The sequence below is a fragment of the Petromyzon marinus genome, chromosome 48 (genome assembly GCF_048934315.1).
Source record: "Petromyzon marinus isolate PM22_M1 ecotype Great Lakes invasive population chromosome 48, UKy_Petmar_22M1.pri1.0, whole genome shotgun sequence".
In the NCBI taxonomy this organism is placed as follows: Eukaryota; Metazoa; Chordata; class Hyperoartia; order Petromyzontiformes; family Petromyzontidae; genus Petromyzon; species Petromyzon marinus.
Window position 1 is genome coordinate 9,255,876 of NC_133714.1, and position 22,758 is coordinate 9,278,633.

The 22,758-nt window shown below is 50.6% G+C and overlaps 1 protein-coding gene and 10 non-coding genes across 11 annotated transcripts; 10 read left to right on the forward strand and 1 right to left on the reverse strand.

Annotated features, from left to right (window-relative positions):
- Positions 1-296: 296 nt before the first annotated feature.
- Positions 297-368, forward strand: TRNAH-GUG (transfer RNA histidin (anticodon GUG)). The gene has a single exon. It is a non-coding gene; the product is annotated as a tRNA-His (tRNA).
- Positions 369-2,926: 2,558 nt separating this feature from the next.
- Positions 2,927-7,965, reverse strand: LOC116952780 (uncharacterized). The gene is made up of 2 exons (XM_032972406.2): positions 7,623-7,965; positions 2,927-5,012 (listed from the first exon to the last, which is right to left on the reverse strand). The coding sequence occupies exons 1-2, from the start codon at positions 7,702-7,704 to the stop codon at positions 4,192-4,194; spliced, it is 903 nt and encodes a 300-aa protein (XP_032828297.1). The 5' UTR covers positions 7,705-7,965; the 3' UTR covers positions 2,927-4,191.
- A 1,039-nt stretch (positions 7,966-9,004) lies between these two features.
- On the forward strand, positions 9,005-9,076 carry TRNAW-CCA (transfer RNA tryptophan (anticodon CCA)). The gene has a single exon. It is a non-coding gene; the product is annotated as a tRNA-Trp (tRNA).
- Positions 9,077-9,961: 885 nt separating this feature from the next.
- Positions 9,962-10,033, forward strand: TRNAW-CCA (transfer RNA tryptophan (anticodon CCA)). Its single transcript has one exon. It is a non-coding gene; the product is annotated as a tRNA-Trp (tRNA).
- A 475-nt stretch (positions 10,034-10,508) lies between these two features.
- TRNAW-CCA (transfer RNA tryptophan (anticodon CCA)) lies at positions 10,509-10,581 on the forward strand. Its single transcript has one exon. It is a non-coding gene; the product is annotated as a tRNA-Trp (tRNA).
- A 2,115-nt stretch (positions 10,582-12,696) lies between these two features.
- Positions 12,697-12,768, forward strand: TRNAW-CCA (transfer RNA tryptophan (anticodon CCA)). Its single transcript has one exon. It is a non-coding gene; the product is annotated as a tRNA-Trp (tRNA).
- Positions 12,769-14,850: 2,082 nt separating this feature from the next.
- On the forward strand, positions 14,851-14,922 carry TRNAW-CCA (transfer RNA tryptophan (anticodon CCA)). The gene has a single exon. It is a non-coding gene; the product is annotated as a tRNA-Trp (tRNA).
- Positions 14,923-17,003: 2,081 nt separating this feature from the next.
- TRNAW-CCA (transfer RNA tryptophan (anticodon CCA)) lies at positions 17,004-17,075 on the forward strand. The gene has a single exon. It is a non-coding gene; the product is annotated as a tRNA-Trp (tRNA).
- A 2,078-nt stretch (positions 17,076-19,153) lies between these two features.
- On the forward strand, positions 19,154-19,225 carry TRNAW-CCA (transfer RNA tryptophan (anticodon CCA)). The gene has a single exon. It is a non-coding gene; the product is annotated as a tRNA-Trp (tRNA).
- Positions 19,226-20,230: 1,005 nt separating this feature from the next.
- On the forward strand, positions 20,231-20,303 carry TRNAW-CCA (transfer RNA tryptophan (anticodon CCA)). Its single transcript has one exon. It is a non-coding gene; the product is annotated as a tRNA-Trp (tRNA).
- Positions 20,304-21,552: 1,249 nt separating this feature from the next.
- On the forward strand, positions 21,553-21,624 carry TRNAW-CCA (transfer RNA tryptophan (anticodon CCA)). The gene has a single exon. It is a non-coding gene; the product is annotated as a tRNA-Trp (tRNA).
- The last annotated feature ends 1,134 nt before the right edge of the window (positions 21,625-22,758 follow it).

Consider the following 22,758-nt stretch of genomic DNA (forward strand, 5'->3'; position numbering starts at 1 on the left):
TCACTTTCACACGAAAAAGTTCCCCCATATAGCCTTAACAGACTGTAGGGGTAAGTGCTGTTAGTAAGCACCTATGAAGGCTTGGAACGGCACACGAGACCCATCAACTCACACTAAGACCCAGACACCCATAGACTACCCGCAAAGACCCATACATTCCCACTGACACCCAAAAGCTCACGCCACGACCCATAGATTCGTGACTCGGGTAACGACTCCGGGCACCACGTGCCCAGCGGGGTCCCGGCTATAAGAGGCGCTCCCGGCACCCACATAATTGCGAGTCCGCGTAGCTCGCCGTGATCGTATAGTGGTTAGTACTCTGCGTTGTGGCCGCAGCAACCTCGGTTCGAATCCGAGTCACGGCATTGTGGTGACAAAGACACGGCAGCGGGATCGCTTTTTAATCATTTTTTACATCCCAGACAAATCCATCTCCGTGGTGAATGAGCAGAAAAAAATTCTTTGGGCTCGTTTATTGTTTTATAAATGACCGTTTTGTCCTAAATGTGTTCACAAGTCTCTATAGAAGACCGACGATGATCGCCACGCACTGTCACTTTGTTGTTCATTCGCAGTTATTTTTTTTATTTTTTAGCGTGCCTGTTTTAACCCAAAGATGTTGTTTTTTGTATATTCGTTCCACCACCCGTGTTGTGGAAGGGGTGCGTGGCGTGTCCACGTCCCCGCCACTCAGCGGCGAATGGCGGTTGTTGTTGTGTGGGTGAGTGCTTGGGTTGCCACCTTAACCATTGTTGAGTAAACGTGGACAGACATCTCAGTCGGTACTGGGTCTGTAATCAATGCCGTGCAGCAGCAGCAGCAACACAGCAGTAGAGTCCAACACAGCGGTAGAGTCCAACACAGCGGTAGAGTCCAACACAGCGGTAGAGTCCAACACAGCAGTAGGGTCTAACACAGCGGTAGAGTCCAACACAGCGGTAGAGTCCAACACAGCGGTAGAGTCCAACACAGCGGTAGAGTCCAACACAGCGGGAGAGTCTAACACAGCGGTAGAGTCCAACACAGCGGTAGAGTCCAACACAGCAGTAGAGTCCAACACAGCGGTAGAGTCCAACACAGCAGTAGAGACCAACACAGCGGTAGAGTCTAACACAGCAGTAGAGTTCAACACAGCGGTAGAGTCCAACACAGCGGTAGAGTCCAACACAGCGGTAGAGTCCAACACAGCGGTAGAGTCCAACACAGCGGTAGAGTCCAACACAGCGGTAGAGTCCAACACAGCGGTAGAGTCCAACACAGTGGGAGAGTCCAACACAGCAGTAGAGTTCAACACAGTGGGAGAGTCCAACACAGCAGTAGAGTCCAACACAGCGGTAGAGTCCAACACAGTGGGAGAGTCCAACACAGCGGTAGAGTCCAACACAGTGGGAGAGTCCAACACGGCAGTAGAGTCCAACACAGCGGTAGAGTCCAACACAGCGATAGAGTCCAACACAGCGGTAGAGTCCAACACAGCGGTAGAGTCCAACACAGCGGTACAGTTCAACACAGCGGTAGAGTCCAACACAGCGGTAGGGTCTAACACAGCAGTAGAGTCCAACACAGCGGTAGAGTCCAACACAGCGGTAGAGTCCAACACAGCGGGAGAGTCTAACACAGCGGTAGAGTCCAACACAGCGGTAGAGTCCAACACAGCGGTAGAGTCCAACACAGCGGTAGAGTCCAACACAGCGGTAGCGATACCGGCACGAGAGTCAACTCCTGCTACCCAGGCACAGATACCGACTCCCAGACGAGGCCACGTCCAACAGGGACACAACATCGAATGGATGGTGCAGGGTTGGCACCAGGCCACGATTGTGCCGGGCAGCCCCACAGAGAGGGCTCTGTAGGCCTGCCCGGGGTAACATCTGGTTGTTCGCCAGCAATGGATCGTGCAATCCTTCCTCTGCCGAGCTACGGGACAATCGTCCCAACTCGTGATGCTGCGCTGTCGCCGCACGGGATCCTCTCATCGCTCTCGTCGAGATTGAGAGGGCGACTCAGAGGCGGCCAGGAGAAGGAACCACGGACGGTTGGGAAGGCACCAGCAGCACCACGGTGAACCAAGCACCGTATTCCCCATCACCACCACCACCACCAAAGCTCCTGCAGTCCTCTACAGGGACTCCTCTTTTTACGAACGAGTTAGGTTCCTGAGGTCTGTTCGTAAGTCGATTTGTTCATAAGGCCAACTTTACTCGTGTCGATTCCAAACATGTTGTATGGCATACACACAAAAACGGGGAATTTCTTTAACAGTTTTATACTCACGTGTAGATGCGACTGGTTCTTCGTGTTCTGCAGATGTAGACGCCACCACCGCCATCTGTTGCGCGGCGCTTGAACTTACGACTATCGGTCCGAACAGGCAACTGGACATACGGACAGGTTTGTTCATATATCTGAAGGTCCCTAAGTCGAATGTTCATAAGTAGAGGAGTCCCTGTATATTTGAAAATGTTACCTTTCAATTAATGAATGTTTACATGTGGGAGGAAACCAGGGCACGTGAAGATAATCCAGGAAGTGCAGTCTCCAAATTGTATTATCGTTCCACTGTCTATTCTGTCCTATTTATGTACTTTGGCCGAAACGTCGCCTCTTACGTATGTTTCCCTTTAGCGCGACGCGCACATACACACGGTGTGGTTATTGACACAGCGAGAGAAGGCGTGACCTGACGTTGTGAGCGGGCAAACGCTGTCCACGGAGCGAACCCTGACAGCTCGGACGGCCACCGCCTCACTGCCATCTGCGAGTCGCAAAGCAAATACAAGACTGGGCGACAAGCCAGAGTGCGCGCAGGCAGTGCGCGTTTGGACAAGGTGACGAGAGAGGGAGCGGCGATTGCACGCCGCTCATCGTCAGGTTGAATGCGGCGAATGGACGGCAACCCAAAGCAATGTCTCAACCGACGCCATGCGATCATTCACTTTATTACGCAGCAGAAGGTTGCAAAAATGAAGCAGGCGTCATCAGGCAATGGACATATTGCACGTCTCAAAATAGTAACCAGTGTCACTGCAGAGACAGTAAATAACAGAACATACAAGCAGACAATCCATCTCCTTCAATATGACGGATAGGCGAAGGAGACTATGCCCGCATAATGATTTTGTCGTTCCACATCTGATCCGTAATTTATATATATTTTTTTGGGGATGTTTGGCCAACCTGAAAATCTGGCAAAATGTTCGGCGTTAAAACCCGGCCACCGGGAAGGTCGCCGGTGAGTTGAAAGGCAAAATCCTCACCGCAGACTTCATCAACTACAGAGACACGACGTTTCGCTTGCAACCGCATCAAGCATCACCAGGGCGCGTCACACGAAGTCAGCAGAGAAATCATAATTTAAAAAAAAAAGCCGAAACTAAAATCCGTGATGCCGGGCTGCGGTCCTGCTGCCTACGATGCTGCACGTGGCTGCCTGTAGTGGTCCAGCGCTGCGCAGACAGCAACGGGGGTTGGTGGATCATGCACAGATGTTATTGTGGAACTCACTTCCCCATGGGCGTCGATGGAGGAGCCGTAGCCTGCTGTGAGGTAGACTGTGCGCAGTATTTACCAGGGCGGCCAACAGATTACAGTGCAGATCTCACAGGGGAATTGGGTGCCGGCTCCTGACCGAGTGGGCGCCTTGGTGGCGAGATGTTAACTAGCTCGCCTGGTATACAGGAGGTTCTGGATTTTGTTGCTGACCCTGACGCCTGCTGTATATTTGGAGTTTGCGTGTTCTCACCGTGGTCGCGCGTATTTTTAGCCAGGCCCTCTGGTTTTTCGCTCCACATTTAGAAACATGCGTTATAGATTCATCGGCTCCAAAAAAAAAAATCGCGCGTGATCGGCCACTTTGTTGAGCTATCATATGCGGTCAGGTCACTTCTGAAAAAAGAGCTATACAGCTCAGTGGGGCGATACCTGGTCAAATTAAAAAAAAAATACTTTTAATAGAGTGGTCGCTGCTGCTGTTGCTGCTGCCGCTTAACCGTTCGTCTGCAGTGCTTCCTCCTGACACCTCCGAGTCGTCCCCCCTCTCTCTCTCTCTGCGACAGCGAGCGGACATCCTGCGTTGACGTCGCGTATCACATTACAAACCGTGGACCCTCTACGAGGGACGGAGAACGATCCACCCACCCAGGTCGCGAACGCCGCCCAAACGTCACGGGAGACTGCAGCAAAAACTTTTCACAGCTTGGCACGCAAGGCCCGCGGGCCGCCGTCCCGAAACGTCCACGCGCTGTGCACGAGCGGCCTCCCTCGCCTGGACACCTCGAAGAGAACGGAGCGCGGCCGCTCGGCATCCACCCACGACTCGACGAGCAGCGAGTCTCCGGCGAACGCCTCCCCGGCGAAGATCACCGACAGCTTCTCCAGCCGCGCCGTGCTCCACGCGCCCGCCCCTCCGCCTCCGCCGCCGTGACCTCCGCCACCGCCGCGGCCTCCCTGCTCCGCCGCGGCCAGCCCGGCGGCCAGCGCATCGGCGCAAAAGCGCACGTGCTCGCCCTGGTGGACGTGCCCGCTCGCGTCGAGGCTGCTGGCGCCCGGCGTCACTTCGTAGCGGAACGGACCCGCGGGCCGCCCGGCGCCGCCGGCGTCGTACGGCCGCGGGAGGCCGGGAGCGGGCGAGCCCCGCAGGCGCCGGTGCGTCTCGCGGAACCAGTCGGGCAGCGGCGCCGGGCGCCTGCTCTCCGCGTCCACGTAGACCATCTGACTGACGAACGCCGCGAGCGGCGCCGGGTTCAGGCCCGCCTCCAGGCGCCCGCGGATCGCCCAGGAGGTCCGTCCCAGGTGGGCGACGGCCAACGAGACCCGGAAGCCCGTCCGCTTGGCGGAGGTCATCTCCCGCCAGAAGGCGGGCTCGAAGGACATCTCGAGGTGGCGCAGGAACAGCAGCGCCCGCGGGTCGTCCAGGTCGCCGGGGTAGATGGCCTTGCCGCGCTCGTGCTCGGCCAGGCCGATCCGCGTCAGCCAGAGGATCCGCGGCACGAACCACACGGCGACGCGGCCTGCGGGGAGCCGGAAGACGCCGGGGTAAGCGGCGATCGCGGCAAAGAAAGCAGGCATCGCGACCCACGGAGTTCGTCTGATAAACCCCGAGCGGCGGAGCCAGAAGCGTGGCGTTTCACCGCAGCGTCACCGGCAGCAGTCGCCTGGAAATCTCTCAATCACCGCTGCACTTGTGTAGCAGCAGCAGTAGCAGCAGCAGCAGCCACTTGTGTAGCAGCAGTAGCAGCAGCAGCAGCAGCCAGGCACCATCATCCACTTGTGTAGCAGCAGTAGCAGCAGCAGCAGCCAGGCCCCATCCACATTCAGGCAGCGGCTTGAACGCTGTCACCCGTTCAAGCACTCACCCATTCAGGCCTGATGGGCAATATTAGTCGACGTGCAATGTTCAGCTATTGGCAGTGTTAGTCGATTGGCAATGTTAGTCTATGGGCAATGTTAGTCTATGGGCAATGTTAGTCTATGGGCAATGTTAGTCTATGGGCAATGTTAGTCGATGGGCAATGTTAGTCGATGGGCAATGTTAGTCTATGGGCAATGTTAGTCTATGGGCAATGTTAGTCTATGGGCAATGTTAGTCTATGGGCAATGTTAGTCGATGGGCAATGTTAGTCGATGGGCAATGTTAGTCTATGGGCAATGTTAGTCTATGGGCAATGTTAGTCTATGGGCAATGTTAGTCTATGGGCAATGTTAGTCTATGGGCAATGTTAGTATATGGGCAATGTTAGTCTATGGGCAATGTTAGTCTATGGGCAATGTTAGTCTATGGGCAATGTTAGTCTATGGGCAATGTTAGTCTATGGGCAATGTTAGTCGATGGGCAATGTTAGTCTATGGGCAATGTTAGTCTATGGGCAATGTTAGTCTATGGGCAATGTTAGTCTATGGGCAATGTTAGTCTATGGGCAATGTTAGTCTATGGGCAATGTTAGTCGATGGGCAATGTTAGTCGATGGGCAATGTTAGTCTATGGGCAATGTTAGTCTATGGGCAATGTTAGTCTATGGGCAATGTTAGTCGATGGGCAATGTTAGTCGATGGGCAATGTTAGTCTATGGGCAATGTTAGTCTATGGGCAATGTTAGTCTATGGGCAATGTTAGTCGATGGGCAATGTTAGTCTATGGGCAATGTTAGTCTATGGGCAATGTTAGTCTATGGGCAATGTTAGTCTATGGGCAATGTTAGTCGATGGGCAATGTTAGTCTATGGGCAATGTTAGTCTATGGGCAATGTTAGTCTATGGGCAATGTTAGTCTATGGGCAATGTTAGTCTATGGGCAATGTTAGTCTATGGGCAATGTTAGTCTATGGGCAATGTTAGTCTATGGGCAATGTTAGTCTATGGGCAATGTTAGTCTATGGGCAATGTTAGTCGATGGGCAATGTTAGTCTATGGGCAATGTTAGTCTATGGGCAATGTTAGTCTATGGGCAATGTTAGTCTATGGGCAATGTTAGTCTATGGGCAATGTTAGTCTATGGGCAATGTTAGTCGATGGGCAATGTTAGTCTATGGGCAATGTTAGTCTATGGGCAATGTTAGTCTATGGGCAATGTTAGTCTATGGGCAATGTTAGTCTATGGGCAATGTTAGTCTATGGGCAATGTTAGTCTATGGGCAATGTTAGTCTATGGGCAATGTTAGTCGATGGGCAATGTTAGTCGATGGGCAATGTTAGTCTATGGGCAATGTTAGTCTATGGGCAATGTTAGTCTATGGGCAATGTTAGTCTATGGGCAATGTTAGTCGATGGGCAATGTTAGTCTATGGGCAATGTTAGTCTATGGGCAATGTTAGTCTATGGGCAATGTTAGTCTATGGGCAATGTTAGTCGATGGGCAATGTTAGTCTATGGGCAATGTTAGTCTATTGGCAGTGTTAGTCGATGGGCAATGTTAGTCGATGGGCAATGTTAGTCTATGGGCAATGTTAGTCTATGGGCAATGTTAGTCTATGGGCAATGTTGTCTATGGGCAATGTTAGTCTATGGGCAATGTTAGTGTATGGGCAATGTTAGTCTATTGGCAATGTTAGTCTATGGGCAATGTTAGTCTATGGGCAATGTTAGTCTATGGGCAATGTTAGTCTATGGGCAATGTTAGTCTATGGGCAATGTTAGTCTATGGGCAATGTTAGTCTATGGGCAATGTTCAGCTATTGGCAGTGTTAGTCGATGGGCTATGTTAGTCGATGGGCAATGTTAGTCTATGGGCAATGTTAGTCTATGGGCAATGTTAGTGTATGTGCAATGTTAGTCGATGAGCAATATTCGTCTGTACAATGTTTAGCTATAGGAAATCTTAGTCTATGTGCAATGTTAGTCGATGAGCAATGTTCGTCTGTAGGCAATGACTATGGGCCACATTTTACAGTAAACCACTGCAAAAGGAATCTTTATCGAGGGCACAAAGACAAAGATCCCCCGTACAGTCTCGAACAGGCTGCTGGGGCAAGGGCTGTTCGTGAGCCGAGCCGGCAAACGGTGGCCCACGAGGGTGCTGGTAGGACAGCACCACGCCCGGCCGCCTTTGTCTCCCCGGCGGCGACTTGTGCACACCGCGAGCACACACGCACACACAGGCGCGGGCTCGCAAGCCATGCGCGTACCCGTCCAGTCGAAGCAGAAGGGAGGGAGAGGCTGGAAGGAGACGGTGGCGCGCAGGCCCGACTCGTCGAACTCGCTCTGCATTGTACACCAGCAGTGCCACCAGCAGTACCAACACCACCAGCAGTACCACCACCACCAGCAGCACCAGCAGTACCAACACCACCAGCAGTACCACCACCACCACCAGCAGTACCACCACCACCTGTAGTACCACGACCAGAGCACCACCACCACCACCACCACGAGTCGCACCAGCAGCGACAGGAACAGGGTAAGAGGTCAGTCGAATCTGTTCCGCCGCTATTGGGCGTCTCTGCAGCGCACAGCCTCCGTACATAGCCCTCCCCCATGCATAGCAGATATAGCTCCCCCCCCCCTCCTTAGCGAATAGCCCCGCCCCTCCCCGAGCCGCGGAAATCGAAGTCCACCGCCACCATTCCCACCGCGGCCCGGACCGGGTGGCTGCTGCTCTTTGACCAGACACGGGACACGCGGCGGGGAAGTTTGAACTTTGTTGAGACGTCTATCTGAGATTGGTCAACAGTGGAAAAAGTGGCAACCCAACAGCCACTCACTAACCCACGCAGACACCCACCCACCAATTCACTACTCACTCACCCACCGACTTATCCACTCACCCACCGACTGACTCACCCATCCACACACCTGCCCACTCACCCACGACTCGCTAATCCACGCGCTGACTCACTCACCCATTAGCCAACCCACCAACGTACCCACCCGCCACCCATCCACCCAAACACCCACCCATCCACTCAAACACCCACTCACCCACCCATACAGTCATTTACCCAGCCATCCAGTCATTTACCCACACATTCAACCACTCACTAACACACAAACTCACCCACGCACACTCACCCACTCACCTTGGCACCCATCCAGTCATTCATCCACTCAATCACTCACCCACTCACTCACCTTGGCACCCATCCAGTCATTCATCCATTCAATCACTAACCCAATCAATCACCTTGGCACCCATCCAGTCATTCATCCACTCAATCACTCACCCACTCACTCACCTTGGCACCCATCCAGTCATTCATCCACTCAATCACTCACCCACTCACTCACCTTGGCACCCATCCAGTCATTCATCCACTCAATCACTCACCCAATCAATCACCTTGGCACCCATCCAGTCATTCATCCACTCAATCACTCACCCACTCACTCACCTTGAAACCCATCCAGTCACTCATCCACTCAATCACTCACCCACTCACTCATTCACCTAGGCTCACTGGGTTTGGTCGACAGTTGAAAGGTTGGCAACTGCAGGCATTGCGCAATCAATAATCAATATTCACCGTGCTGTGTATATATTTAGCACGTCCAGACCCTGTGCTATGGAGGCGACCTCGTGGCGCAACGGTAGCGCGTCTGACTCCAGATCAGAAGGTTGCGTGTTCAAATCACGTCGAGGTCAATCAGTGGCATTTTTTACTTCACCTGTCTGTCACGCTTCTGTTGCAACTGTCACGGATGCCGTGCCAGTGAACTTCAGCACAATCGAAATCGATATTTACGTCATTATCTTTGTTTTGAAAGTGATGAAACGGCCGTCGATTCCGGTGAAATTGTTGTAACGAACGCACCGACTGACAAAGTGTGAATGCCCACACTTTGTCCCACCGTACTCAATCTGATGAGACGGCATAATCAATTACCCAGACTGCTTTACTCTGAACTCTACCAAATGCAGCGAGGTCGGAGCTGGTTGCTCCACCCCAGATGTGACAACAGGATTCCAGCTTAGGTCGGAATTTGTGCTTCGTGTGTATATATACATCAACCCAAGCCTCCGGTAAACCACGTGGCTTCTCTCCCTGCCCACTGTGACAACAGACTCCGCTCCTGCTCCTCCTCCGTGCAGCAGCAGCAGCAGTGTCGAGGCGCTGCTGTCTCGTCTCATTAGACACCTCCACTCATTCTCCATCCTTCTGCTCTCATTCCCCACCCGTTCTGCTCTCACTTTCCTCTCCCATTCCTTGTCTTGTATCCATTCATCACATCCTTGATTCTACCCCCCCCCCCCCTTCCAATGGTTGCGTAGGCATACAAAATTACAAGGGGTAGCGACCGTTGTTCTAAATTAAAAGCCACTCTGTTCAGAGCCGTACATTTGCTCGTAGGAAAAAAAGGATATTATCGGACGGTTGGAAAGTAAACACTTTGGTATTTCGTCGGCATCTCATCTGTCCCAAAATAAAGTTTCGCGTCAAATTTGGCTCCAAGTCTAACAGAGAGAGAGAGAGGTCTTTGTCGGGCGATAATCAACATCCCTCGTGCTGTGTGCAGTGAACGTTGTGGGGACCTCGTGGCGCAACGGTAGCGCGTCTGACTCCAGATCAGAAGGTTGCGTGTTCAAATCACGTCGAGGTCAGACCGTGTTTTTTGCTGTTTGACATTCGCCTCTTCGACCACTACTGCCACCGTGGCCATGCACGTGAATTTCAGGACAATCAGATTTCAAACCAAGTTTCCTGCTTAGGTCAGAATCCCAGCTTTGTACATCTATTCATAGAAGTCACCCGACGCCTTCTGTAAACCACGTGGCTTCTGTGTGGCCACCCCCACTCTGAACCGCTCTCCCCACCCACTGTGAAAACAGACTCCGCTCCTCCTCCTCCTCCGTGCCGCAGCAACAGCAGAGTCGAGGCGCTGCCCTTGCAGCCTCTTCCTCACGATCCTCCTCTCCCTCCCCCCACCCCCCATTTTCTCAGCTACTTGTCCATCCTTCGCCTCTCATTCCCCATTCTTTCTCCCCTCTGTCTTGGCTCCAAGTCTAACAGAGAGAGAGAGGTCTTTGTCGGGCGATAATCAACATCCCCCGTGCTGTGTGCAGTGAACGTCGTGGTGGCCTCGTGGCTCAACGGTAGCGCGTCTGACTCCAGATCAGAAGGTTGCGTGTTCAAATTCACGTCGAGGTCAGAACGTTTTGTTTGATCAATTTTACATTCGCCTCTTCTACCGCGAATGCCACGGTCACCATGCTCGTGAATTTCAGGACAATCAAAATATGTTCCATTGCAATGGTCAGGAAGCAGTAGGTCGAATTCGCCGAATGAATGCAGCGATTGGCACGCATCACCTCCCAAACCGCATGGCCTACTCTTCCACACAGCATACACATTTTTGAAGGGGTGGGAGAACCTCCCACTTCAGCGTACTAAATCAGAGAGGGCTGGATCGTAAATGACACTGACGGCTTCACCCTGAACGCTATCCAGTGCAGCGAGGCAGTATTTGGGTGCTCCACCCCAGATTTATGACCAGGATTCGTGCTTCGTCCATCTATTCATATAAAGTACATCACCCACGCCTTCTGTATGTCACGTGGCTTCTGTGTGCCCACCCCCAGTCTGAACCCTCGTCTCTCATCTACAGATCTGTATCTCTCTATCGACATCAAACCAAACCTCCCGTTAACCACGTGGCTTCGGTGTGGCCACCCCCACTCTGAACCCCTCCCCTTTCCCCGCCCACTGTGAAAACAGACTCCTCCTCCTCCTCTGCTGCTTCTGTTGCCTCTTCTTCTCGATCCTCCTCTCTCCCTTCGCTCCCGTTTTCTCCACTCCATCTTTCTCTTAACACTCTACATTATTTCTCCCCTCTCTTCCCTCTCCCGTTCCTTTTGATTTTCCCAGTGATCATCACATCCTTGACTCTTCTCCCCTGCCCGTGTTGGCGTCACGGGTACAAAGTTGCTAGTAAGGGGCAATAATTATTCGAAATGAAATGAGGATTTGTTCAGAGTTAGTTCATGAAGATAAATCACCTTACATTTGTTCTCAGTCAAGAAAAGATTTTACAGTGGTTGGTAAATGAACGGTTTGGTCTTCTGTCGGCCACCGCATCTGTTTCAGAGAAAGTTTCGCGTCAAACTTGGCTCCGTGTCTAACAGAGAGAGAGAGAGGTCTTTGTCGGGCGATAATCAACATCCCTCGTGCTGTGTGGAGTGAACGTCGTGGTGGCCTCGTGGTACAACGGTAGCGCGTCCGACTCCAGATGAGACGGTTGCGTGTTCAAACCACGTCGAGGTCAGAACGTGTTTTTTTTAATACATTTTACATTCGCCTCTTCTACCGCTTTTGCCACGGTGACAATGCACATTAATTTCAGGACAATCAAAATATGTTCCATGACAATTGTTTATCGAATCTGAAAGTCAGGAATCAATCGATGGAATTCCTGTAAAGAACGCACCGATTGGCACGCGTCAATTACGGCATACTCTTCCACACAGCATATACGTCTTGGAAGAGGTGAGAGTACCCACACTTTACTTTAGCGTATTGAATCAGAGGGAGCTGGATCATCATGTGCCCTGACAGCTTTACTCTGAACTCTGTCCAGTGCATCGAGGCAGCAACTGGGTGCTCCACCCCAGGTTTCAAAGCAGGTCTCCAGCTTAGGACAGAATTCGTGCTTTGTACATCTATTCATAGAAGTCACCCCACGCATTATGTAAACCACGTGGCTTGTGTGTGGCCACACCCACTCTGAACTCCTCTCCCCGCCCACTGTGAAAACAGACTCCGCTCCTCGTCCGTACAGCAACAGCAGCAGAGTCGAGGCACTGCTCCTGCAGACTCTTCCTCACGATCCTCCTCTCTCCCCCCCCCCCCCCCCCCATTTTCTCAGCTCCTTCTCCATCCTTCGCCTCTGATTCCCCATTCTTTCTCCCCTCTCTCTTCCCTCTCGCGTTCCTTTTGTTTTTCCCATTCATCATCATCACATCCTTGACTCTTCTCACCTTCCCGTGTTGGCGCCACGGCTACAACGTGGATAGCGAGCGGCAATACTTATTCGAAATGAAATGAGGATTACTCGGAATTAGTTCCTAAAAATGACCTGACGTTTATTCACCGTCAAGAAAACATCTTCCACTGGTTGGTAAATGAACGGTTTGGTCTTTTGTCGGCACCGCATCAAACTCAGAAAGTTTCAAGTCAAACTCGGCCCCATGTCTAACAGAGAGAGAGAGAATCTTCTTGTCGGGCGATAATCAACATCCCTCGTGCTGTGTGCGGTGAAAGTTGAGGGGGCCTCGTGGCGCAACGGTAGCGCGTCTGACTCCAGTTCAGAAGGTTGCGTGTTCAAATCACGTCGAGGTCAAGACGTGCTTTTTTTTAATACATTCTCTTCTTCTACCGCTTATGCCACGGTGACCATGCACGTGAATTTCAGGACAATCAAAATATCTTCCATGACAATTGTTAATCAAATCTGAAAGTCAGGAAGCAATCGGTGGAATTCCTGTAAAGAACGCACCGATTGTCACGCGTCAACTACTGCCTACTCTTCCACACAGCATATACATCTTGGAAGAGGTGAGAGTACCCACACTTTACTTTAGCGTGTTGAATCAGAGACGGCTGGATCATCATTCACCCTGACGACTTTCCTCTGGACTCTGTCCAGTGCAGCGAGGCAGTAATTGGGTGCTCCACCCCCAGATTTCAAACCAAGTTTCCAGCTTAGGTCAGAATCCCAGCTTTGTACATCTATTCATAGAAGTCACCCCACGCCTTCTGTAAACCACGTGGCTTCTGTGTGGCCACCCCCACTCTGAACCGCTCTCCCCGCCCACTGTGAAAACAGACTCCGCTCCTCCTCCTCCTCCGTGCCGCAGCAACAGCAGAGTCGAGGCACTGCTCATGCAGCCTCTTCCTCACGATCCTCCTCTCTCCTCTCCCCCCCCCCCCCCATTTTCTCCGCTACTTCTCCATCGTTCTCCTCTCACTCCTCATTCAGTCTCCCCTCTCTTCCCTCTCCCGTTCATTTTGATTTTCCCAGTCATCATCACATCCTTGACTCTTCTACCCTACCCGTGTTGGCGTCACGGGTACAACGTTGCTAGTAAGGGGCAATAATGATTCGAAATGAAATCATGATTTGTTCAGAGTTAGTTCATGAAGATGAATTATATTACATTCGTTCCCAGCCAAGAAAACATCTTTCAGTGGTTGGTAAATGAACGGTTTGGTCTTCTGTCGGCCACCGCATCTGTTTCAGAGAAAGTTTTGCGTCAAACTTGGCTCCGTGTCTAACAGAGAGAGAGAGAGGTCTTTGTCGGGCGATAATCAACATCCCTCGTGCTGTGTGGAGTGAACGTCGTGGTGGCCTCGTGGTACAACGGTAGCGCGTCTGACTCCAGATGAGACGGTTGCGTGTTCAAACCACGTCGAGGTCAGAACGTGTTTTTTTTAATACATTTTACATTCGCCTCTTCTACCGCTTTTGCCACGGTGACAATGCACATTAATTTCAGGACAATCAAAATATGTTCCATGACAATTGTTTATCGAATCTGAAAGTCAGGAATCAATCGATGGAATTCCTGTAAAGAACGCACCGATTGGCACGCGTCAATTACGGCATACTCTTCCACACAGCATATACGTCTTGGAAGAGGTGAGAGTACCCACACTTTACTTTAGCGTATTGAATCAGAGGGAGCTGGATCATCATGTGCCCTGACAGCTTTACTCTGAACTCTGTCCAGTGCATCGAGGCAGCAACTGGGTGCTCCACCCCAGGTTTCAAAGCAGGTCTCCAGCTTAGGTCAGAATCCCAGCTTTGTACATCTATTCATAGAAGTCACCCCACGCATTATGTAAACCACGTGGCTTGTGTGTGGCCACACCCACTCTGAACTGCTCTCCCTGCCCACTGTGAAAACAGACTCCGCTCCTCGTCCGTACAGCAACAGCAGCAGAGTCGAGGCACTGCTCCTGCAGACTCTTCCTCACGATCCTCCTCTCTCCTCTCCCCCCCCCCCCCCCATTTTCTCAGCTCCTTCTCCATCCTTCGCCTCTGATTCCCCATTCTTTCTCCCCTCTCTCTTCCCTCTCGCGTTCCTTTTGTTTTTCCCATTCATCATCATCACATCCTTGACTCTTCTCACCTTCCCGTGTTGGCGCCACGGCTACAACGTGGATAGCGAGCGGCAATACTTATTCGAAATGAAATGAGGATTACTCGGAATTAGTTCCTAAAAATGACCTGACGTTTATTCACCGTCAAGAAAACATCTTCCACTGGTTGGTAAATGAACGGTTTGGTCTTTTGTCGGCACTGCATCAAACTCAGAAAGTTTCAAGTCAAACTCGGCCCCATGTCTAACAGAGAGAGAGAGAATCTTCTTGTCGGGCGATAATCAACATCCCTCGTGCTGTGTGCGGTGAAAGTTGAGGGGGCCTCGTGGCGCAACGGTAGCGCGTCTGACTCCAGATCAGAAGGTTGCGTGTTCAAATCACGTCGAGGTCAAGACGTGCTTTTTTTGAATACATTCTATTCTTCTACCGCTTATGCCACGGTGACCATGCACGTGAATTTCAGGACAATCAAAATATCTTCCATGACAATTGTTAATCAAATCTGAAAGTCAGGAAGCAATCGGTGGAATTCCTGTAAAGAACGCACCGATTGTCACGCGTCAACTACTGCCTACTCTTCCACACAGCATATACATCTTGGAAGAGGTGAGAGTACCCACACTTTACTTTAGCGTGTTGAATCAGAGACGGCTGGATCATCATTCACCCTGACGACTTTCCTCTGGACTCTGTCCAGTGCAGCGAGGCAGTAATTGGGTGCTCCACCCCCAGATTTCAAACCAAGTTTCCAGCTTAGGTCAGAATCCCAGCTTTGTACATCTATTCATAGAAGTCACCCCACGCCTTCTGTAAACCACGTGGCTTCTGTGTGGCCACCCCCACTCTGAACCGCTCTCCCCGCCCACTGTGAAAACAGACTCCGCTCCTCCTCCTCCTCCGTGCCGCAGCAACAGCAGAGTCGAGGCACTGCTCATGCAGCCTCTTCCTCACGATCCTCCTCTCTCCTCTCCCCCCCCCCCCCCCATTTTCTCCGCTACTTCTCCATCGTTCTCCTCTCACTCCTCATTCAGTCTCCCCTCTCTTCCCTCTCCCGTTCATTTTGATTTTCCCAGTCATCATCACATCCTTGACTCTTCTCCCCTGCCCGTGTTGGCGTCACGGGTACAACGTTGCTAGTAAGGGGCAATAATGATTCGAAATGAAATCATGATTTGTTCAGAGTTAGTTCATGAAGATGAATTATATTACATTCGTTCCCAGCCAAGAAAACATCTTTCAGTGGTTGGTAAATGAACGGTTTGGTCTTCTGTCGGCCACCGCATCTGTTTCAGAGAAAGTTTTGCGTCAAACTTGGCTCCATGTCTGACAGAGAGAGAGAGGTCTTTGTCGGGCGATAATCAACATCCCTCGTGCTGTGTGGAGTGAACGTCGTGGTGGCCTCGTGGTACAACGGTAGCGCGTCTGACTCCAGATGAGACGGTTGCGTGTTCAAACCACGTCGAGGTCAGAACGTGTTTTTTTTAATACATTTTACATTCGCCTCTTCTACCGCTTTTGCCACGGTGACAATGCACATTAATTTCAGGACAATCAAAATATGTTCCATGACAATTGTTTATCGAATCTGAAAGTCAGGAATCAATCGATGGAATTCCTGTAAAGAACGCACCGATTGGCACGCGTCAATTACGGCATACTCTTCCACACAGCATATACGTCTTGGAAGAGGTGAGAGTACCCACACTTTACTTTAGCGTATTGAATCAGAGGGAGCTGGATCATCATGTGCCCTGACAGCTTTACTCTGAACTCTGTCCAGTGCATCGAGGCAGCAACTGGGTGCTCCACCCCAGGTTTCAAAGCAGGTCTCCAGCTTAGGTCAGAATCCCAGCTTTGTACATCTATTCATAGAAGTCACCCCACGCATTATGTAAACCACGTGGCTTGTGTGTGGCCACACCCACTCTGAACTGCTCTCCCTGCCCACTGTGAAAACAGACTCCGCTCCTCGTCCGTACAGCAACAGCAGCAGAGTCGAGGCACTGCTCCTGCAGACTCTTCCTCACGATCCTCCTCTCTCCTCTCCCCCCCCCCCCCCCATTTTCTCAGCTCCTTCTCCATCCTTCGCCTCTGATTCCCCATTCTTTCTCCCCTCTCTCTTCCCTCTCGCGTTCCTTTTGTTTTTCCCATTCATCATCATCACATCCTTGACTCTTCTCACCTTCCCGTGTTGGCGCCACGGCTACAACGTGGATAGCGAGCGGCAATACTTATTCGAAATGAAATGAGGATTACTCGGAATTAGTTCCTAAAAATGACCTGACGTTTATTCACCGTCAAGAAAACATCTTCCACTGGTTGGTAAATGAACGGTTTGGTCTTTTGTCGGCACTGCATCAAACTCAGAAAGTTTCAAGTCAAACTCGGCCCCATGTCTAACAGAGAGAGAGAGAATCTTCTTGTCGGGCGATAATCAACATCCCTCGTGCTGTGTGCGGTGAAAGTTGAGGGGGCCTCGTGGCGCAACGGTAGCGCGTCTGACTCCAGATCAGAAGGTTGCGTGTTCAAATCACGTCGAGGTCAAGACGTGCTTTTTTTTAATACATTCTCTTCTTCTACCGCTTATGCCACGGTGACCATGCACGTGAATTTCAGGACAATCAAAATATCTTCCATGACAATTGTTAATCAAATCTGAAAGTCAGGAAGCAATCGGTGGAATTCCTGTAAAGAACGCACCGATTGTCACGCGTCAACTACTGCCTACTCTTCCACACAGCATATACATCTTGGAAGAGGTGAGAGTACCCACACTTTACTTTAGCGTGTTGAATCAGAGACGGCTGGATCATCATTCACCCTGACGACTTTCCTCTGGACTCTGTCCAGTGCAGCGAGGCAGTAATTGGGTGCTCCACCCCCAGATTTCAAACCAAGTTTCCAGCTTAGGTCAGAATCCCAGCTTTGTACATCTATTCATAGAAGTCACCCCACGCCTTCTGTAAACCACGTGGCTTCTGTGTGGCCACCCCCACTCTGAACCGCTCTCCCCGCCCACTGTGAAAACAGACTCCGCTCCTCCTCCTCCTCCGTGCCGCAGCAACAGCAGAGTCGAGGCACTGCTCATGCAGCCTCTTCCTCACGATCCTCCTCTCTCCTCTCCCCCCCCCCCCCATTTTCTCCGCTACTTCTCCATCGTTCTCCTCTCACTCCTCATTCAGTCTCCCCTCTCTTCCCTCTCCCGTTCATTTTGATTTTCCCAGTCATCATCACATCCTTGACTCTTCTCCCCTGCCCGTGTTGGCGTCACGGGTACAACGTTGCTAGTAAGGGGCAATAATGATTCGAAATGAAATCATGATTTGTTCAGAGTTAGTTCATGAAGATGAATTATATTACATTCGTTCCCAGCCAAGAAAACATCTTTCAGTGGTTGGTAAATGAACGGTTTGGTCTTCTGTCGGCCACCGCATCTGTTTCAGAGAAAGTTTTGCGTCAAACTTGGCTCCATGTCTGACAGAGAGAGAGAGGTCTTTGTCGGGCGATAATCAACATCCCTCGTGCTGTGCGCAGTGAACGTCGTGGGGGCCTCGTGGTACAACGGTAGCGCGTTTGACTCCAGATGAGAAGGTTGCGTGTTCAAATCACGTCGAGGTCAGAACGTGCTTTTTGATACATTTTACATTCGCCTTTTCTACCGCTTTTGCCACGTGAACAATGCACATTGATTTCAGGACAATCAAAATATGTTCCATGACAATTGTTTATCGAATCTGAAAGTCAGGAATCAATCGATGGAATTCCTGTAAAGAACGCACCGATTGGCCAGTCGTCAATTACGGCCTACTCTTCCACACAGCATATACATCTTGGAAGAGGTGAGAGTACCCACACTTTACTTTAGCGTATTGAATCAAAGTGAGCTGGATCATCATGTGCCCTGACAGCTTTACTCTGAACTCTGTCCAGTGCATCGAGGCAGCAATTGGGTGGTCCACCCCAGATTTCAAAGCAGGTCTCCAGCTTAGGACAGAATTCGTGCTTTGTACATCTATTCATAGAAGTCACCCCACGCATTATGTAAACCACGTGGCTTGTGTGTGGCCACACCCACTCTGAACTCCTCTCCCCGCCCACTGTGAAAACAGACTCCGCTCCTCGTCCGTACAGCAACAGCAGCAGAGTCGAGGCACTGCTCCTGCAGACTCTTCCTCACGATCCTCCTCTCTCCTCTCCCCCCCTTCCCCCCATTTTCTCAGCTCCTTCTCCATCCTTCGCCTCTGATTCCCCATTCTTTCTCCCCTCTCTCTTCCCTCTCGCGTTCCTTTTGTTTTTCCCATTCATCATCATCACATCCTTGACTCTTCTCACCTTCCCGTGTTGGCGCCACGGCTACAACGTGGATAGCGAGCGGCAATACTTATTCGAAATGAAATGAGGATTACTCGGAATTAGTTCCTAAAAATGACCTGACGTTTATTCACCGTCAAGAAAACATCTTCCACTGGTTGGTAAATGAACGGTTTGGTCTTTTGTCGGCACCGCATCAAACTCAGAAAGTTTCAAGTCAAACTCGGCCCCATGTCTAACAGAGAGAGAGAGAATCTTCTTGTCGGGCGATAATCAACATCCCTCGTGCTGTGTGCGGTGAAAGTTGAGGGGGCCTCGTGGCGCAACGGTAGCGCGTCTGACTCCAGATCAGAAGGTTGCGTGTTCAAATCACGTCGAGGTCAAGACGTGCTTTTTTTGAATACATTCTCTTCTTCTACCGCTTATGCCACGGTGACCATGCACGTGAATTTCAGGACAATCAAAATATCTTCCATGACAATTGTTAATCAAATCTGAAAGTCAGGAAGCAATCGGTGGAATTCCTGTAAAGAACGCACCGATTGTCACGCGTCAACTACTGCCTACTCTTCCACACAGCATATACATCTTGGAAGAGGTGAGAGTACCCACACTTTACTTTAGCGTACTGAATCAGAGACGGCTGGATCATCATTCACCCTGACGACTTTCCTCTGGACTCTGTCCAGTGCAGCGAGGCAGTAATTGGGTGCTCCACCCCCAGATTTCAAACCAAGTTTCCAGCTTAGGTCAGAATCCCAGCTTTGTACATCTATTCATAGAAGTCACCCCACGCCTTCTGTAAACCACGTGGCTTCTATGTGGCCACCCCCACTCTGAACCGCTCTCCCTGCCCACTGTGAAAACAGACTCCGCTCCTCCTCCTCCATGCCGCAGCAACAGCAGAGTCGAGGCACTGCTCATGCAGCCTCTTCCTCACGATCCTCCTCTCTCCTCTCCCCCCCCCCCCCCATTTTCTCCGCTACTTCTCCATCGTTCTCCTCTCACTCCTCATTCAGTCTCCCCTCTCTTCCCTCTCCCGTTCATTTTGATTTTCCCAGTCATCATCACATCCTTGACTCTTCTACCCTACCCGTGTTGGCGTCACGGGTACAACGTTGCTAGTAAGGGGCAATAATGATTCGAAATAAAATCATGATTTGTTCAGAGTTAGTTCATGAAGATAAATTATATTACATTCGTTCCCAGCCAAGAAAACATCTTTCAGTGATTGGTAAATGAACGGTTTGGTCTTCTGTCGGCCACCGCATCTGTTTCAGAGAAAGTTTCGCGTCAAACTTGGCTCCATGTCTCACAGAAAGAGAGAGAGAGGTCTTTGTCGGGCGAAAATCAACATCCCTCGTGCTGTGTGCAGTGAACGTCGTGGGGGCCTCGTGGCGCAACGATAGCGCGTCTGACTCCAGATCTAGAAGATTGCGTGTTCAAATCACGTCGAGGTCAGAAAGTGTATTTTATTCTATTGTACATTCGCCTCTTCTATCGCTAATGTTTTTGTTACCGTGGTCGTGAAATTCAGGACAATCAAAATATGTCCCATGACAATTGTTTATCGAATCTGAAAGTCAGGAAGCAGTCTGTGAAATTCCCCAAAAGAATTCAGCGATTGGCACGCACAAACTCCCAAACCGCAAGGCCTACTCTTGCACACAGCATGTCCTTCTTAGAAGAGGTGAGAGTACCCATACTTTACTTCAGCGAACTGAGCCAGAGAGGACTGGATCATCATTTATCCTGACGGCTTTACTCTGAACTCTGTCCACTGCAGCGAGGCAGTTTTTTGCTGCTCCACCCCAGTTTCAGAACAGGATTAAAACTTGGTCCGGAATTCGTGCTTTTGTACATTAATTCATTTACATCACCTAACGCCTTTCGTTTGTCGGGTGGCTTCTGTGTGGCGGCCCCCAGTCTGAACCCCTAGACTCTCATCTACAGATCTGTATCTCTCTATCGAGATCAAACCAAACCTCCCGTTAACCACGTGGCTTCTGTGTGGCCACCACCCACTCTGAACCGCTCTCCCCGCCCACTGTGAAAACAGACTCCGCTCCTCCTCCGTACTGCAGCAGCAGCAGCGTGAAGGCGATGATTCTGCCTCTTCCTCCCGATCCTCCTCTCTCTCCCATTGCTCCCATTTTCTCTGCTCCGTTTCCATCTTTCTCCTCTCACTCCTCATTAAATATCCCCTCTCTTCCACCTGTCTCGTTCATTTTTATTTTCTTATTCATCATCACATCCTTGACTCTTCTACCCTATCCGTGTTGGCATAATGGGTGCAACGTTGCTAGTAAGGTGCAATAATTATTCGAAATGAAATGAGGATTTGTTCAATTAGTTTTTGAAGATAAATTACATTACATTTTTATTTAAAGCTTTCGTGACTGCAGGGATTCATATTCTTGGTTCTTTCGGTAAAGTCACGTAGAAGGGAAACAATAAAATAATAAAAATATAATACCATAAAATTCTCACGACGTTTCGACTGCAACACAAGCAATCATCACATTTGTTCCCAATTCAATCAAACATCTTCCACTGGTTGGTAAATGAAGGGTTTTGTCTTTTGTCGGGACCGCATCTGTCTCAGAGAAAGTTTCGCGTCAAATTTGGCTCCATGTCTAACAGAGAGAGAGTGGCTCCTTGTTAAGCGATAATCAACATCTCCCTTGCTGTGTGCGGTGGATTTCGTGGGGACTGCGTGGCGCAACGGTAGCGCGTCTGACTCCAGATCAGAAGGTTGCGTGTTCAAATCACGTCGAGGTCAGAACGTGTTTTTTTTGTCCTCTTTTTTACATTCGCGTCTTCTGTCGCTAATGTCATGCTGGTGAATTTCAGGACCATCAAAACACATTCTCTTGCGGAGGGAGCTGGTAGGAACGTTGGGTTGCTCGGTCAATGGCCAGGGTCAACGGCGGCACCACGTGGTGTATTCCGCACAATATGCCCGACTGTGAGGGCGGGCACAAGCCGGCGTGAGTAGGTTAAAGGTTGAGTTTTATAAGGGCACCACGGGGTGACCAGCCCCTCCCCACCCAGCCCCACCCCTCCCACTCGGCCCCACCCTCCCCACCCTCCCCACCCAGCCCGACCCCTCCCACCCAGCCCCACCCTCCCCACCCAGCCCCTCCCCACCCTCCCCACCCAGCTGCCAAGTCACTCAGTAACCCACTCACCCACTGACTTACCCACTAATCCGCTTACTCATCCTCTCCCTAATTCAGCCACCCAGTGACTCGGTCACGAACCTTGGCTGACTGAAAAATGTGTCCGGGTTTGGTGACCAGTGGAAAAGGTGGCAACCCCTCGACTCGTTCACTCACCCACTCACTCATTCACTCATTAATTATTTGATCTCTTTGCCAAATCACTCACCCACCAACTCACCCACCCATCCAGTAATTCATCCACTCAATCACACACTCACCTACCCACTCACTCACCCACTCACACGTCCACCCACCTTCTCACTCACATAGGCTGACTGGGTTTGGCCGTTCGTGGAAAAGTTGTCGGTTGTCGGCATCGCCCGATTGCGCAATCAATAGTCGATATCCACCTTACATTTTTGATTTAAAGCTTTCGTGACTGCAGTAATTCATATTCTTAGTTTTTTCGGTAAAGTCACGTTGAAGAGAAACAACAAAATAATAAAATATATATAAAACAATAAAAAATTCTCACGACGTTTCGACCATAACTCAAACGGTCATCTTCAGGTGTGTTGGTTTGCATAAATTTATTTTTAAACGGCGCATTTCTTTATTTATAAAAAAAAACGTTAGCGCCATGCGCAGCGATTTGGCAGTTTACCCAGGACTAGTCCATCTATATTTTGAAAAGAGGAGGGGGGAGACGAAATTTTTTATAATGTATGCTGTCTGAAAGCCACTGTAAGCGT

What these genes read in the sequence shown, in the direction of transcription:
- LOC116952780 (XM_032972406.2), bottom strand. Translation starts at nt 7,704, where the DNA reads ATGCAGAGCGAGTTCGACGAGTCGGGCCTGCGCGCCACCGTCTCCTTC. An exon ending in CTTCTGCTTCGACTGGACGG is followed by an intron (nt 5,013 to 7,622) that starts GTACGCGCATGG and finishes GGCTCCCCGCAG; the next exon opens with GCCGCGTCGCCGTGTGGTTC.